Consider the following 18,647-nt stretch of genomic DNA (forward strand, 5'->3'; position numbering starts at 1 on the left):
TGACAAACCAATACTATCGCGTTTTTAACAGAAAACACCCAGCCATCTTACAACCTTGTTTTGTATTGAATAAGGTCATCCCTGTGCTGCCCCATACGTCGTTCTATAGACCCGAGCTGCAGGTTACCGTGGCAGTAGCTGTTCCATGTACTGTGTACACCAACAACAAACTACACCGTTTCTCTATTTCAATTATTAGAACGCTCACCTGTTAATATTTTTGAGCTTCTTGAAGATTTTCTTCTGATCATTCTCCTTCAGACACCCGCGGTCTTTAATGGCTTTGTGGTGGCTGCAAGCCTTCTTTTATTTCTGCTAAATGTATGAAAATGTATGCAAATTTAAATCAAGCTTAACCTAGGCGCTCTTGCAATATATTTAATGGAATTTCAAACCAATAAGGGGAGTCTGATGTAGTCTTCTAATGGCAAATATAATTACGCAGCTAGGTAACCTCTGAAATATGCAGAGAGGTCTTTTTTCAACTTTGAGAAGACTTGTCGAGATTCTTAAAGAAGTGCTCGAAACTTTGGATAATTTAAACGTGAACCACAAAGAATCGTCTTTTTGTTGGTGCGTGGCATCAAAGACCTGTTTAATGTTGCAGGTTTGAGAAACTTGAAGAAGGCTTGTCAATGTCATGTGAATTTTGTTTTGTGCAATTTAATTGGTGGGAGAAATTATATCTGCCTTTACTACTGCAACAGACCATCTTTTTTTCATAAAACAAAATAAGTTAATGAGCCACATTGCGATTTTCCATATAGGGATTTTATTATTGCAAGCATTATTTTAATTTTGCTTTAGCACATCAAATGCAAAGGCAAATGTGTTTTTTTTTTTTTTTTTTTTTTTAAATAAATGGTGTATGCAGTATTTCACGTTTACGGGCTATTGTTTACTTTCATATACTTGTATATTGCACTTTATTATTATTTTCTCTTTAATAGAATTAACATTTTTCTATTTTCCCTTTGTCAAAAATAGACAATTTTTATTTTTTATATTGTGGTTTTTTTTTAGCGAAACGTGCTTTTTCGACGTCTTTTGCATGATAATCCCCTTAAAAAATAATACATTCAAATATATAACTGACCAGATATATTCAGTATATCGGGTGGGTGTACAGTCTCATGTTGACTGCATGGAAACACAGCATTTTGCACATGTGAGAATCCGTGATTTTTGACATTCTAATGAGTGATGCAGACTTTAGGAAACGCATCCCGTTGTGCAAGTGAAAAATGGATGGCAACCTGACACAAAACATTATTCATTTCTTAGAGAGAGAGAGCGAGAGAGGGGAAAAAAATAAGACTAGCGGTAATAACCGTGCTTAAATAAGTTAGGAAATAGTTAATAAGATCTGTGAACCACGGCCAGTCAATTACACAGCAGTACCCAATGGAGCCTGCGGACTGCTTCGCTTCCTGCTTTGTGTCAGTTTAACTCTTCGGTCTCTCGCAAACCCAATTTGGAATAGGAGAGCCAGCCTCCTGCTTTGTGATTGGCGGTGTCAAAAACTACTGTGTTCGAGGACTGCTCTGGTTGGTTCCAAGGGGTGCCAATTATTAACCGGTTGCTGATTTGGCTCCCTAGCCTGGTAGATGTCAAAGGCTGAAGCTGTTCCCTTTGCCACATTATAACTAGTAGGGGATCCACACCAGCCATGGCCACAGCTGCCTCGAATCCCTACAGCATTCTCAGTTCCAACTCTATGGTTCACGCAGATTCCTCGGTCATGCAGCAAGGGAGTCCTTTTAGGAACCATCAGAAACTTCTCCAAAGTGACTATCTGCAGGGAGTCCCCAGCAATGGACATCCTCTTGGGCACCAGTGGGTGACAAGCTTATCTGAAGGCAGCCCGTGGACGTCGATAGTGACCAGCCCTTTAGACCAGCAAGACGTTAAACCTGGAAGGGACGATCTCCAACTCGGGGCTATCATCCATCATAGGTCTCCTCATGTTGCCCATCACTCGCCCCATACAAATCATCCAGGTGCGTGGGGAGCAACCGCGGCTCATAACTCATCTATAAACAACGGCGGACAACCTATCAACATCTACGCGCAAACAGGGTTCACTGTCAATGGTATGTTGGATCATGGAGGTCTAACGCCACCTCCAACATCAGCGCCTAACCAAAACTTACACCCGGGGCTCAGAGACACCCCGGACCACGGAGATATAGGATCCCATCACTGTCACGATCATTCAGACGAGGAGACGCCGACATCGGATGAGTTGGAACAGTTCGCGAAACAATTCAAACAAAGGCGAATCAAGCTAGGGTTCACACAGGCAGATGTTGGACTTGCACTGGGGACTCTGTACGGCAACGTCTTCTCCCAGACTACCATCTGCAGGTTTGAAGCATTGCAGCTCAGCTTTAAGAACATGTGCAAACTGAAGCCCTTGTTGAACAAGTGGCTAGAAGAGGCAGACTCGTCCACGGGCAGTCCGAGTAGTATTGATAAAATCGCAGCCCAGGGAAGGAAGCGAAAGAAAAGGACCTCGATTGAGGTGAGCGTCAAAGGGGTGCTGGAGACCCATTTTCTCAAATGTCCCAAACCTGCCGCCTTGGAGATCACCTCTTTGGCAGACAGCCTACAGTTAGAAAAAGAAGTGGTTCGTGTCTGGTTTTGTAACAGAAGACAAAAAGAGAAAAGAATGACTCCGCCGGGGGAACAACAGTCACACGAGGTATATTCTCACAACGTTAACACAGACACCACCTCGTGCCGTGATCTCTGACCACAGAACCGGGATCCAAACCCCCGAGACTCTTTGTGAAGAATGGAAATGTAGAGGCTTTTTAATTGATGGCTCTTTTTTTTCTCGTGGTATAATGCTGATAAATTAATAGGAGTATATATATAAAAAAAACACAAACATTTTTTAAAGCATTTTGGCAATATCTTTCAGCAAACAATGTTTCTGTTTGTTTTCATAAACGGAGCCCGTTTATTATAAAATTAGGTTTATTTTGTTTTTCTACTACAAGGATTTAAATACAGACGTGTGCCTATTAATAACCTTCCAGCGCCTTGGTTATCACAACATATATATCAGGTGAATCAGTTATGTTATGGGCATGTGTTTCTTTTCTATTTTTATACTGCATTGCTGTAAGTGTAAAAGGTGTTTTACTGTTTTGTCCACAGCTGGTGCTTAAATAATCACCACCGCTGAGACGAAAACGTACAAAAATGTGTTCACTGACTCCTTGCTGTAATCATAAACATGGACTCCACATTTCTGTTACATTTTTCACATGTCTGTAAATCATAATTCGGTACGCCATGCTGGTTGCACGACCACAAACATGGTTGAGTGGCATTTTGTAAGTGATTTGACGATTTAAGAAAAAAAGTTATCGATGGGAGTGTAAACATCGCAGTGAAACACCTTGGAGCTAGTATCTAGCTTTAAAGAATTATTGATTCCCGCTTCCCTGCATTGCAACTATCAACCACCTGTCCGGGTTTTCTTGGTATCCTGAAGATCTTATTTTTTTTTTATTTATTTTTTTTTTACTTGGCCTAAAAAAGAAAAACAATGATACAAAAATAATCATCTATGAGAACAGTAACATCCACTGAAGCAGTGTTTTCCAAAAAGCTATAGTATTTAAAACAAACAAACAAATAAAACAATGAAAATAAATTGTGCCGTATTTTATGGTTCTTCACGCATATAGAATATTAATAATTATAAAAATGTTTGGGCTTGTAGACTTTATTCCTTTATTCTAGACCATATTACTGTGTATCACAATTTACGTTAATATATATATATATATATATATATATATATATATAATATATATATATATATATATATATATATATATATATATATATATATATATATATATATATATATATATATATAAGACGAACCGTAAAATACATCCCAATATTATTGCTTTGTATTGCATTATATATCATTATTTTATTGTACACTAAGTAACTAAAGTTTTGTAACCTTTAATGTTCCAATATTGATTTATTTCTTTAATATTCCTCCAATATTTGCTATTGTACAGTTTTGTATAATGAACTTTTTTGAATTTATTAATTTAAACAAAGACCGTTTAGTTTATTCATGCAGTTAGTGATGTAAAATAAACGCTATTTTCATTAAAAAGATGAGGTTTTCAGCAATTTAATTCCAAATACCTATGGCAGTCCCAGCGATTATTTATTTTCAGTATAAACCTTGTATTATGTTTTTGAAACGAAATGTAAAACCGTTATAAAATGTATGTTGGAATAATAAAAACAAACTTGTTGTTACATCTTGGGTTGTCAGTTTTTAGTTACGGTTGTAGTGATTTCTGTTCATTGTGTGGAGAAAGTCAAAAGTCTCGGTTTAAATAAATTGTTTTGTTTTATTTATCTATGTATTTATTAAAGAAGAAAACCTGTTTGGAACTTTCCGCGTCAAATCACAGCAACTTATGTTTTTGGTTGAACAAGATTTCCTACATCTCTTAATATTTTGCGTACCCTATAGTCGATAATTTAAGGTGTAGATGCGTCTCGGTAACTGAGAAAATAGTTTCAGTGATTATAATACAGTGCATTAATATGATTATGAAGCATAAAACGTTCATTTTCAGGAAACAATTTTTCATAGTTCGTATTATAGTTAGTATTATAGTTAGGCTATATTTTAGGCTTAACAAAGCTAACTGCTTCATTTTGTTTTATTTAATTTAATTTGCTCAGTAGCCTGTACATGGTTTGACGTGTATGTATCAGACATTGTAAACGCATTAAAATGATATAGAATCAAAAGACAGAAACAGACGTCAATTCAAAACAAGATTTAAAAGAAAAAGGCGTTCCCTAATAACTCTCGAGAAAAATAAACAGTAGGCCCTGCTAGATGCTATCAAAAAGCCTATAGTGATATTTATTATTAGAAGATTGGTACTGTAATTTCACGTTGTTGTTGTTTTTTTTTCTTCTTCTGTGTATTTAAATAATTTCTTTTTTATATTTGTTCTCTTTTATTCAATCGCACCAACTGCTTCGGTTAGAGCACGTTTGTATACATAACCACTCATGATGTAATATTTAAAAAAAAAAACATTTGAATGGATGTATTTGAAATGGACGGGATTAGACCAACAAATCAACCGTTTGTTTTGTTGTAAAAGCTTTAAAATCTCTGATAGGTTACCGGGGCTAATTTCAAACACATTTTATTTTAACCACATACGATTTGTATTATTCATTTTGAAACTTACTGTATTTCATAGATTACAATTGACCATTAAGTGATCTGACGATTTCTTTTTTAAATATAGACCATTTCTTTTTCTTTTTTTAAATTAAAACAGCAAAGCCAGTAGTTATGAAAAAAATATAATATTTTTAATGTCACTAATCAGATTTGTAATCTTATTTTATAATGTCAATAACAAATAGGCAAATCTAATTTAAGCTTATATTTCCGGTTATGCTTTAGCTTTCTTTTCAAGTCAATACAATGACGTTTTTTTAATTATATTTTTAATTTTTTTTTCGAAAGCATTTTAGTGCAAATTTTTGATAAACTGCTTTCTTTTTGTATTTTTTTTAAAAGAAAGACTTAGCATTGACCTTTTTAGAGGATTACAAAGGCAGACAGTAGGCCTCCATTATATAAATGATCACGGATATTGAAGAATCAGATAAATTACTGTTTAGATTTTCCAAACAGCTGGATACAGTATAGACCTCTAGAATTAAATGTTGTGTCGCCAAGAAGAGTAGGCATATACCGCTGTTTACGGTATTATTCTGTCCGCTGTTCTCTGCATTCGAACTATGTTTAAAAGATTGTCAGCTTCCATCACACTGGCAATGCACTTGGGGGAGTCGAAGCAGAAGGGCCTTTTGAGGAAATGTGGTTCAACTACACGTGTTTTTATTTATTTTAAGTCCAATTAAACAAACAACGGTAATTCCTTGTTACAAATATGAGACTTGATTAGCTGTCCACCCAAAAAGATGTATTATGCTTCCCATTTAAAAAAAAAAAATAGAAGCCATAGCATTGCCTGCCTTACTACGGATATTGTAAAGCTCATTAGTTAGCCTGGGATGTATTGTGTTCAGAGGCTAATCAAAGTGACAACCACTGAGAGGTAGACTCGCTATATAGAAAACGTTGTTTATCTGCCGTGCAATAACAACAGTAACAACACATGCATGATCTTTCAGAGAAAAAAAAGGAAAATAAATTTGTGTTATACTTATTTTTTTTATGTTGTACAGCGTTGACATCTAAGCCCTGGAGTAGCCACCATTCATTAGAAGGCTACAGTGGTCTTTGTATTATAAGTAACACTTCATGTGGTGGTAAGTACAAATTGCACTGTATTTATTTATTTATTTATTTATTTATTTTACTAAAAACTAAACGACAAATACAATTTTGACGACAACACTAAGCTTCAGCTGGTGTTGATTATGAAATTTAGAATGGTTTTGAATCATGGAACCACACAACGTGTATACATGTAGAATACCAAACTATTTATAATCCAAGCACTAACATTTTCAGCAACATTTTTGTGCCGATAATGTTTAGACTATTGTCTGTATTTAAACTAACGTACGAGTGATAGGACGAGCTATCTAGTATTTTATTGGGGGGTGGGGGCTGGGGGGGTGGGACCATTGTATTACACGTATATTGAAAGCAGTTTAGTAGCAATAAGGCCTTCAGTATCTACATGCATGCCTTGAATACTAATAATCCTCAATGCATGCATTTTTTAAAATAAGAATGCAGCTCGGATTAATAATTACAATGAATAATATGCTATATCGGTTGATTCTATCATTCCTTAAGAATCACCGTCTTAATCAAGCTAATAAAAGCTGTTCAATTATTAAATGTCAATAAAAAGCTTTTTGCTAAGACGAGTTGAAAATACAAATGAAAGGAAGAGAAAAACACAGATAATCAGGGTCGCTGGAACTAGGGGTGCTGGGGGTGTGGCAGTGTATCAAACACACATAATCAGGGGCGCTGGAACTAGGGGTGCTGGGGGTGTGGCAGTGTATCAAACACACATAATCAGGGGCGCTGGAACTAGGGGTGCTGGGGGTGTGGCAGTGTATCAAACACACACAATCAGGGGCGCTGGAACTAGGGGTGCTGGGGGTGTGGCAGTGTATAAAACACACATAATCAGGGGCGCTGGAACTAGGGGTGCTGGGGGTGTGGCAGTGTATCAAACACACATAATCAGGGGCGCTGGAACTAGGGGTGCTGGGGGTGTGGCAGTGTATCAAACACACACAATCAGGGGCGCTGGAACTAGGGGTGCTGGGGGTGTGGCAGTGTATAAAACACACATAATCAGGGGCGCTGGAACTAGGGGTGCTGGGGGTGCAGCATAATTGAGTTTAACTTTGGTAGCAGTAGCTATGAACATGTCTGTCGTTTGGGGGGGGGGGGGGGGGAGTGGAATCAAATAGCGGTACCAGCACCACCAGCACCTCCTCTTTCGTCCCCGTGTCTAATTATTTCCAACACAACACTATAATAATGAAATGAATGATTCACAGGGACACAAGTGGAATACGTGAGGCTGTTAACATCTAACAGTAAATCGTGCAACACATTTCCAGCAGCAGCGACATTTTCTAGCAAAAGGACACGTACCTGTAATGGCATTATTTACCTTCTGGAAGGTCAACTGGAGAAGTTTTTTGTTTGTTTGTTTTTATTTCTCACTAACAGATGGACCAGTAATAGCATTTCAAAATAGGCCCACATGATGGTCTCACACTGTGCTGTCTCCCGTTTGTGTTGCAGAGAGATGGGTTCATAATTGTACTAATTTATTTCTGCATAATAAATGAAAAAGATTTACACCATTTTAATACGGATATAGACCGTTCCCCTATTTGCATTCACTGTTAGCAAGGATACTGCTCTTCAGCTACACAGATCTTTGTATTCCGGTTGTAAAGGTATCCGTTTCTGAAGATTCTGTTTAAATGTGTATTAATATAAATGGTGATTAGATACCTTTGTTAACATTTTCACTTTTATAATGTAAAAAGGAAGCAGTGAATAAGATTTGTTTCCAAACACACTTTATTCAAACAGTGGCTATCCGCCACCACTTTGTATTTTTGCTCATAACAATAGCTCTGAAAAATACAGGACACAAGTAAGAGGGGAGTTTTAATTTAAAAGCAAGTCGTTTATAAGGGTGCTGAGCTGCATGAAAGAACACGCAGAAGTGGTCAAAATAGACCTTTTATCTTAAAAACTGAACAAATGCAAAATTCATGAGGCTTGAAGAGCGTGGGCTATCTGGGGTATCATTTGTGCAAAAAAATAAAAAATAAAACACTTTGCTGGGTCCACTTAATACATGGTTTCTGTAACCGTACTGCTTTGAAGAGCTCATCTCTTTCGAGACCCTCACTAAGTGTTTTTATAAACAGGTGTGCACAATTATCTGTGCAATTTTCCAGTGATTTAATTTACATGTTGAAGAAGATGTAAAAATGAAATTGCTTTAAAATGCAAAACCACATCTTAATATATATATGATTAAAAAAAAAAAGAAGCATGGGTTTTATAAGGTTAAGTGGCTGCTATATAAACAGGGAAAATTAAATAAATGTAGGATTTCATTAAAGCATAAAATACCAGTAATGCAATCTCCATGTCAGGGATTTACCAATATTTGTCCTACAAAGATAATTTTAAAGTAATGAGTGATCTGATTTTTAACAGTCAGCTTTCTTTCTTTCTTTCTTTCCTTCCTTCTTTCTTTCTTTCTTTCTTTCTTACACATCCTTCATAATTGTTTCATCTTCTTGTCCATATGGCTTTTAGAGATGTGGACAGTCTGGCCATCTATTGAATTGATGCATTAGAAATGGTATGTGGCCTGAAGTTATAATGCGTTAAAGCAAATGTACTTCACTACTGGCTAAAGATGAGATATATACTGTAATGGAGACTCAGTCTTCACTCTATTGTATAGCTAACATACCTTCTGCTACTTAGATATCTTCTATTGGTAATGAAAGTGTTACAGTGCACCAAGGAAAGATCTAGTGGTCATGTTCTGTTTAGGAGGTTTGGCTCCAACCATGATGTGACATTTTGTTTTTTTTAACAGTTTCCAACTCTAACCACCAGGGGGAGGTGTATTCTCGTCTTGGCTGTTGGGTGGACTAAGCATTCAAAGTAAAAGTCCCAATACAATCACCTGACCCTCCCCTCTGGCAAAACACATAAAAACTGGGTTTTCTGTTTCAGCTGGAGCCATAATATCTGTACGTTGTTATAAAGTTTTGAAACCCCATCAGTCTGTTTCGGTTATTTTTCCATTTGTTCATGCCTTACAGTGTTTTAGGCCCCTACCCATAATATCAAACACATGGCAGTAGTTACGAATAAGACACGAGTCAAGGCTCAGAATTACTCAGGAGTTAAGGTATTTATTAAACAAACCTAGTGTTTGTATGACTGCCACAAATCCAATACACTAACAGTGGATTAAATATGTGATCACAGCAATTGACTGCGGCAGCATAGGATGTACTGTTGATGTTTTGAGGTTTTTCTATAGACATGTTTTTAAAAGATACATTTAATATAGTTACCTTGAAACACATTTATTAATTGCTTTATTTAAGGTCAGTGCATTACACAGCCCTGTGTTGGAATGTAGTATTCTAGAAGCTCAGTGTTTAGAACACTGCAGTAGGGGAAGCAGGTATTTAAGCAGCTTAATAGTTTGAGTGCTGTGCGATGCTGCCGAGTACAGTGATGTATTTCTGTAGCTGAAGGATTAGGTGTGACAGGTAGCAGGCTGAATAGCTCAGCAGTGTGGAAGGTATGAGCTTCAGTAAAATCCATTTCAACAGCAGGCTTCCTCAAGCTCAGCGGTATTCAGCTGTGGCTCTTTCGGCAACCTGGTCCTTAACAATTTAATGAAACCTAGATGGGCCAATTTAATTCCAGATAAAGAGACAAATATGAGTATGGAAACCAGTGAGCTCTCAGGCAGTCGTGTCAAGGCAACAGTAGCCCTCGTTCAGTTTCGATTATCTTTGGTCTTCGTGTCTCTCACTCGGGTTGGCTGCATATATGTGCTGGATCGGATTGAAGTTGGAAACAGTACATTGTTTGTAGAGTTACGAAATGCAACCAAAACTACAGTGCTGCCAGACATTCGATAGTTCTCTAAACCACATTCCATATGCGTACAAAATGCCTATTCTAATATACACTGTTTTAATATTGTGCTGTTTGGGGAATGAAACAAATTGGAAGTGAGCTTTTTGAGACATTGTAAAGAACCCAGGGCTCTTATTACTCTGTGGGCAGACAGTAAAACACAAGCCCAATTTTGAGGGTATTGTACACAATTCAAAAGTGTCAAAAACATTTATATGGGACTAAATTGAATAAGGACTGTCAAGCAGCATAATTTTCAGCATGCCAGAACATTCCATCTACTTGGGAGAAACATGCATGAAGAAACGTTGGTATGCTCCTGTGACCAATTTAAACCTTGCTTGCCCTCATATTTTTGATATTATTTCAGATATATGTCTACCGTTCTATTAGCAATAAAACAAATTTGGGTAGCTTTTGTATATCTCAAACAACTTATTCTTAAATGTTGATGTGCAGTCACCATATGGAAGAATAATATGATGCACATGGAACAATAAAAAAGTGTCAACAACAATACGATATACATATAAATATGGAACAAAGTAACCTGTTTAAAATTATATATATGTTGATACTATATTTTAATATATCTAGCATAGTAATTCCTGAACTATTGAACACAGTAGCAGCAACAGCTGGGAATCATGAGACAAGAGGATCCACAGGCAGTCTTTACTATGCAAGCATATTCACCCTGTCCTGAAGGCAGTTAAAGAGCTACTTAGTGCTGTGGCTTCAATAGAGCTATAGCAGTCATGTCTAACCCCCAAATACATCAGGTACACCAGAGTGTAACCATAAATCTAACCCCCCGTGCAACAATATGCCCCTAATGGATGGATGAAATGCCACATTTGTTCTAAGTGAATCTAAACAAGAAGAATACCTCACATATTATACAAATGAAAGTTGGCAGAAGCGTGGGATCTTCTCTAATGCGACTCAAGTGTGTAGCAACTTAGGCAGGGGGATCTGTATCTGTGTGGTGTCATCTGACAGTTGATTAATGTACGGTGCGATCAAAGCAATTGCTGTTATGTTATCATGAAGGGATAGGTACAGCTACTGTAAACTGAGTAACGAGCAAGGGATGAGTTTGCACAGTGTTCATCAATAACCGCAGCCATTAAGGTCTGTTAAATAGTACCCAAGAAGGTAAGGTAGTAACTAAGTGGGATATATACCACCAATACTAATGCTCAGTTCAATTTTTAATACTTGTGTATTTCTCAGTAGCAGTAATACTTTCGGTGCCATAAGCATAGCAAAGAAAAACCCAACTGGCCTTTTTTTTTTTTTTGCTCAGAATGGCAGTAGTTTTCTGGTTGCTATGAGTAGGTCACTCACAACCTCTCACCTTTTCTGGGTACGTAGCAAAATTGTATCTGACGTAAAATGAGAAGCTGAGGAAGGATTGTAGAACAAAAATACAGAGCATAAATGGAAATGTGAATAGAACCGATTTCAAAAAGCATAAACGGTAGCTTACTGCAGTAAAAGGCCTTGGGCCAAAAACAAAGTGAACGTTCCCCATTTAAGGCCTGACAAATGCCTAACAGCGAGAGAAAAGGCAGTACTTAAGATGCGAAGGAGATATTTTTTTTTCTTTCTTAACTAAATGACTACCTCAATGATATCTTCATTTGAGAGTGCAGGTTGATCTGTCTCTGTCCTATATGTTCCACATTAACTAATTATCTATGCTGCTCAGTCCATTAATTCTGCTAGTTTTATTAGCCAAGTGTTGTGCCTGTTCCTGTACTAGTGACAAGCCTTTCGAAAAGCTAATCTGACAGCTAATGACTTCATTAAGTGCGGCACACTAATTGGCTTACTTCGGGGGCTAGCGGTTAATTAAAGCAAATAAATTCACACCTGAGCATGGATTCACCCTAAAAGTGAGTTCTGGAAATAGCACAGGTTTGGGGAGCTTGGGTGTTTGAAAAAGTACTTAATATTACGAGTACAAAACAAAGAATCTAATTAAAAGATGTTTACTTCTCCGCAATGACATCAAACCTGCCGTGTCGGCTCTAGTGTATATTGAAATGACAACAGCTGAGTTTGCGGGATGCATTATACTAAATCACTATATTCTTTATTAAAGCAGTAATAAGTATGATTTAAAATCAATTTCCTTAACATTTTTTTTTTTAGCAATAACAACATTGTAACTGTCCTTTCTTCTCTTGTGCTGGAAACCTATTGTCTTGTTGCTGGTCTTCAATCTCAAGAGTTCACACTATGGTGGTCTTAGGTATACTGCCTGGACACTTTATTAGGGCTTTTCTACCAAGTTGTTTTGGCATTGCTCTGAAGAAGGGCATGTTCTCCTGGTGTACCCTGGGTCCCTTGATGACTCTGGAAGTACAAACGAATGCCCTAATTTGCCTAAGCATCTTTGCGGATCAAGTCAAAGCAACAGTGCTGCAACTCTACCCTGATGGTGATGGCTGCTTTCAAGACCCACCCATAATAGTTCAATAGGAAGAATTAAACACTATACCTGACTAATGTTATGCCATTTCCATTTGATGCAAGCTATCTAATAATACAAATACATTTCAGATAGCTATATAACATCAATATCAGGGTCTATTATACGATATATTATATATAATATATACTGTTTATGTATCATCAGTAGTAATAGAAATCACACTGTTTCTGTCTACGATGACATCACAAAACAATTGTGTGATGTCAGAATTAAGGATGTAAAACAAAATCAGTTAACCATCTGCCAGAATCAGAAAAGCAAAATGACTGAGCTGAATGAGTAAGTACAATACCAGATGCAAGATTGTGTACCCATGCTTCCCACTTGATACACAATAATAGCACAGTTATAATGGGTCAAAATATTGGTTTATAGGTAAAAAATGAAAATATTACAATTAACATTCCACTGTTTTTACAAGGTTTAAAACAAAATACTATAAAAACAACATAAAGGGACCTATTCATAAAGCTCATGAGTTATTCATATTTTGTTTTAAAGAATTTAAAAAAGTGGTCTGGAAACGAACAACAGTATTGACTATTTTAGAAATATATTTTTGTTGTAAATACCCATGCTGTCATACTGATATGAAATTCTAAATACGATGATAAAAGGTAACAACTGAAGTATTTTGAGAAACACACAAGAAAATAAAGCTGTTTATCTTAGTTATTCTTTTGTATAATAATGTAAATTTGACTGCTTTGTAGTGGGAAGGAAAGCCCACCAACACTTCTGGTACCAGAACCTGAGGATGTGACAGCATGGAGCCGAGGAGAGGAAATCCTAGTAGATCCAGAAGGGGAGAAGGGATCCTTGCATTGTGACATACCTGAGACTCTCAATACTGAGGACTTCCTCTTTACAGAAGTAACTCCCTCTTCACAGATCAGCAGCGAACAATGTATGTGTGTGTGCAGGCTATGTGCATGGTGTGAGTGGTGTGCTTCATGTGGTTCACTGTGCCTTGAGAACACAACGTTTGCAAAAACGAAACAAAAAATGTTATTGATGTAAAACTGGAAATAAACTATGAAGAATTATACAATACAGGGAGGATACAAAATGTTTATAAGTGGGTAGCGTAAAAAAAAGTGACATAATCGAAGACATAAACGCAGGTGACGAGGATCCCTAAAGACCTTTGTGATGAATATTCCCGGCAACAGGGAATGTGGGATGTTTGACTACATCGCAGGGAAGGAATGTGAAAGGTTCAGCCAATCAGATTGCCCAGGTCTGTCCAGTCTGTTTAGTCTCACTAAATTACGCCTATAGTATATTTCTATCAATAAATTATAAAATGGATAGAATCTAATAGAAATCTCCAGGTCGGCAATAAAATAAGAGACCTATCTCACTTATTAATACAGGTGATATACTTTTTACAAACATTTTGGCCAAATTAGCCAATGAAGATGAAAATGATTTAATCTACAGGAGATATTTATATTTAGCTGCTGGTTGTAACAAAACGCTGTACAGATGGAGTAGGATTAGGGTTGAGAACTATGAACAAGGGCAGCAGTTTGGAGGCTAGACTGAGCATATTGTGAAATATGATCTAGTGGAACTATAGATCAGCCATGGTTGATACAGCAGCCACTAAATCAGTAAGATGTTGTTTGCTGAACAATCCTGTTCATTTCTGTCTTAGATCTGAACACCATACTGCAGTTGTCACCTCCGCTCTCCGGTAAGTTGATATGGCCCCTTCGCTTCAGGAAGCCCCCACCACTGATAAGAAGACCCCCCAGTGAGCGCCCCCTGCTGTTTATCTACAAAGAGGTGAGTAGTGGCGGAGCCTGCATCATCAGATAGGAGTGCATTGATACTTAATATCATGTGTTATTGTTTCACAGAGAGTCTTTACCTCTAGAACTGAAAGATCATTTCAACAAAATGAAACTAGAAAGAAACTACTCAATACTTTAACAGCCCCTTCCTACAACTAAGTATCTTTATATTGTTTATTTTCTCCTGTTTCTGCCTTTGCGCTTCTCATAATAGAGCTATGAGTGATTTTATAGTTATGAATAGACTGCACAGATAGCTAAACTACAGAGAAATACAGTAAGCATTAAATAAATAATGATATGTTTGCGTGGGATTGAACATGACAAATTGATTGATGGTTCTGTGAATGCTGCAGAACCTCTAATGTTGTAGAGTTAAGTACTTTTGAGATGTTTTTTGCAGCTAATTGAAATTCTGTTGAAGCATAAAAACGGCATAAAAACAGGCTTAATAATTTGATTTAAAAAAGAGGAAATAAATGTTCATATATATATATATATATATATATATATATATATATATATATATATATATATATATATATATATATATATATATATATATATATATATATATATCCAGGAAGAAGAAAAGGAGGAAGAGAAAATGGAGGTAGCTGATACTGAGAGGTCCTTCTTGCTGCGTGTTGGAGGGATGTTAATTTTCCCAGTGCCTGTGCCTCCTCGGAAATGAAGTCACTGTCCCTGAAATCAATGATTGCCCGGCACCCAGACCAGACGTCTTCTCCAGTAGCACTTATTTTAAAATGCTTAGCTGTAAAATTAAACAGAACTATGAAACTAAAAACAGCAGTGTGTGTGTGTGTTTTTTATACCATATGAGGACCTGAACTCATCACATGACAAAGATAAGGAAAGACGTGCTTCTATTAACTATTTTCTAATGCATCAGGTGAAAAAAAAAATTTGCAAAACATAGTCATCAGTACATTTAGATGTATTTCTAAGGATGTTGCCTGTGTGCTATATACCAGAGGGTCATGGGTTCAATCCTTTCTTTCACAATATACAATACTTGAAGGGCTTAGGGGGGATGTTGGCAGGGAACTGAAGGATGATTCAGGCCCTACATGAACAGGATGTATTTACCCAGTTGTTTCCAAAACATTGGCCCCCGAAGAAGCAAATGAATCTAAACCAATGAAACTATGTCCTTTAAAACTGGTCAGGCTGTGTTCCTTAAGCCTGTATGTATGCCTTTTTAAAGAGGCACTGTCCCTAAACTATACTATCAAGTTAATATAACATCTATACTGTACTGTATACTCATTTTAATTATATACAAGAATACATTAGATAGTTTCTCATATTTTAAACTTTGTAAAAAGTGAATTATATTTTAGTGTAACGGTAAAGAGGACACTGGGACACTGCAGTTTAAGTCATGGCACTGTCTTTGGAATCAGTATTCCAAAGCATGTGATTGATCGTTTTTACATAAAATGGCTCAGCAAAGGGATGCAATGTATCAGTCTGTTGTCACCGTGGTCTTTGCTGACTGTCTGTCTGTCACTGCCTTTATGATGTCATCTGCTAAATTAATTTGTTAGTATTTTGCAGTGTTAGGAAACAATGAAAGGTATGAATGAATGCAGCTTGTTAATGGTGGATTCAGAGTGAGTATATTGCACTGTTAGTATTCTTGTGTGTATGCACAGTTATCAGAGGTACTATCATTTGATTTATGCTGATTTAGGATGTTCCCTATAATGTGAACTTCAGGCACTCAGGTTGACTGAAGCTGGAACAAGCAGGTGTAATTTTAAACATAACCACCTGATGGCAGAAAAACAGCAGTCTCAGAAGACAATGGGTTGGGTTGAAATATATAACATTTCACTAACAAGGGCTTTGTTCATTAAAGTTACAGTGTAGCTTTCATTTCTTTATGGATGTCTCACACTATTATATAAAAAAGCCTGTTGTACATACAACAAGGTGGAAGCACAGTATAACATGTGAAAGCATAGGCAAGGATGGTAACACATTGTAAAAAAGAAAACCTAACCAGACCAAAAAACAATCATAGTATGGAAAACTGTGAAAACTCTTTGGGTTGTGTCCTTGCTAAACTACAATTTAACAATGAAAGTTTTGTTTTTATTTCCAGAAGTCCAAAAAGTGCGTCGTATGTCCAAGGTAAGATATAGTGTCATTCTGATTTTGAGAGTTACACACTTGCAGGTACACTAAAACTGCAGTATACCAGTGCCGTTTACCTGCAGGCGCTTCTCAGATGCGTTGCTTGTGTTGTTTTAGATGCTGAATCCTATTCTACTGTAGTTAAGTCATGGAAGAGAGTCCCTTTTCATGTGCTCTCCAGACCTGCCTGCCCAGGCAAGAAGAAACGATCCAGACCCTCAGAAATGAATGTGAGAAAAAAAAAAACCTGAAATACATTCAATATTACACACTGGAAATATTTATTTTATCCCTCCATGCCATCATGTTTATTTTTGTTCATTTTGCTCTTGATTTTTTCCATGTTTTAATTTTTTTATTTTAACTCTAATTGAGGTGCAGTTTGCCACAATACGTTTGCTTGTAGTACTTGGTTGTCTTTTTTTTCTTCTCCATATCACTTCCTGTGCACATGACCCCATATAGTTTCAGCACGGAACACAAGTGTGAAGCTCAAGTTGGGGTCCATATAAACTGTAACACAGGAAGTTATCTGATATTCAGAATTAAAATCAGCAAAACCGCACAGGACTTGTCAGAAAGCTGCTATGCAAAGGAGCGGTAAGGAAATCTTCTTTTCCCACTTCTAACCTGTGCTGTCCCCACCAGAAACAAAACAAACCATCAGGGTCAACCCAGCCTCAGCCCATGCAGCCCTCTTTTCTTAACAATGAAAAAAGCTTGAACCAGAGCCAGAATAACCATTCGGAGCCCGTACCTGAGGAAATCAAATCTGTAATCAAGAGAGTCCAGATTTCAGGGGACATGCCTTCCTCTGTGCTGGGCATGGCTGAAACCCCCACAGGCCTAGCTGGAGCTCCCACTGCCTCTATCTGCACTATGAAAGGCATAAAGTATCCTCCCATGGGTTCAGGGGGGGTGCCTTCCTCTATCTCAGGCATTGCTGGACCTCCTCCAAGTCTTTCCATGGCCCCTTCTGAAATCCCTGCAGCTCCCAAGCTAGGGATCGATATGCCCAGAACCAAACCAGTCTGTACTGATGCATCTTTGTGGATCAAACCCACTGCCTCTACTGAAACCCACACAGCTGCAAGACCACCAGCAGCAGCCCAGCAAGAGAGCAAACCTGCAGCGTCCAGCCTGGCTGATGCAGCTCCTGCAGCTACAGCAACGAATCCTTCCATTCAAATCAAGTCTGCCAGTTCTAAGTCCTATCTGGTAAGCTTCATGTTTGTAACTTGCCACTCCCCACAGCTCTTTAAACACGCATATGAGATACAAGATTTATCTTACTGAATAACTGATTCATTCAATCTAATAGTTGTAAATGTGCATTTCTTGTGGTATTAAAAAAGGTATTAGCTTATTTACAAGACGACTATTTATTGGGTAGCTGGTTACACAACAACAAATTAATTCCTTTAATTTGCCAGCTTTGATTGCATTAAACCAACAGCACCTGTCAATCATTCTATATTCACAGTTTATTTCCTGTAACTTTATACTATGGTGTGGGGTCTATTCTCAAAGCATTTTTATCTCCCATTTGTTTGAAAGGAGAAAACTCATTTTAGATCTTTTAAAAATAATTTGAGTAAAATAATGAGGTGCATATTTTTTCTTCTGTTTCTCTTACAGCCTCCACTGTATTGGTTGCAAAGGCTCATCTGAGAAAATATACAGGCTGGCATGCCCATCACCTTCCATTCTAAATAAAGAAGGCTCTTACCCTCTATATTGCTGTGGTTAACTGCCCCCTCTTGTAATGCTCAGTGTACTATAGATCACCAAATAAATTAAACGTCCTGTTGCTGTGTCTCCAGAGTCACACCACACGTGATTTAATGGTTCTCCCATGATTCCAGTGCAATATCACTGAGCATATCAGATCCACAGGGTTTTAACATCAGTGCACTTAACTAGGGATAGAATTTTAATACAAAATTCTGCTGCATTTCATTGACGACAA

The 18,647-nt window shown here is 37.3% G+C and overlaps 1 protein-coding gene across 1 annotated transcript; it reads left to right on the forward strand.

The window, feature by feature from the left end:
• Window positions 1-1,417: 1,417 nt before the first annotated feature.
• LOC117430335 (POU domain, class 3, transcription factor 4-B) lies at window positions 1,418-3,799 on the forward strand. Its single transcript, XM_034050284.3, has one exon. It carries the CDS (start codon window positions 1,670-1,672, stop codon window positions 2,753-2,755), a length of 1,086 nt encoding a protein of 361 aa, XP_033906175.2. The 5' UTR covers window positions 1,418-1,669; the 3' UTR covers window positions 2,756-3,799.
• The last annotated feature ends 14,848 nt before the right edge of the window (window positions 3,800-18,647 follow it).

The sequence above is a fragment of the Acipenser ruthenus genome, chromosome 16 (genome assembly GCF_902713425.1).
Source record: "Acipenser ruthenus chromosome 16, fAciRut3.2 maternal haplotype, whole genome shotgun sequence".
Lineage (NCBI taxonomy): Eukaryota > Metazoa > Chordata > Actinopteri > Acipenseriformes > Acipenseridae > Acipenser > Acipenser ruthenus.

Coding starts and splice junctions, on each gene's coding strand:
- LOC117430335 (XM_034050284.3), top strand. CDS start 1,670: ATGGCCACAGCTGCCTCGAATCCCTACAGCATTCTCAGTTCCAACTCT.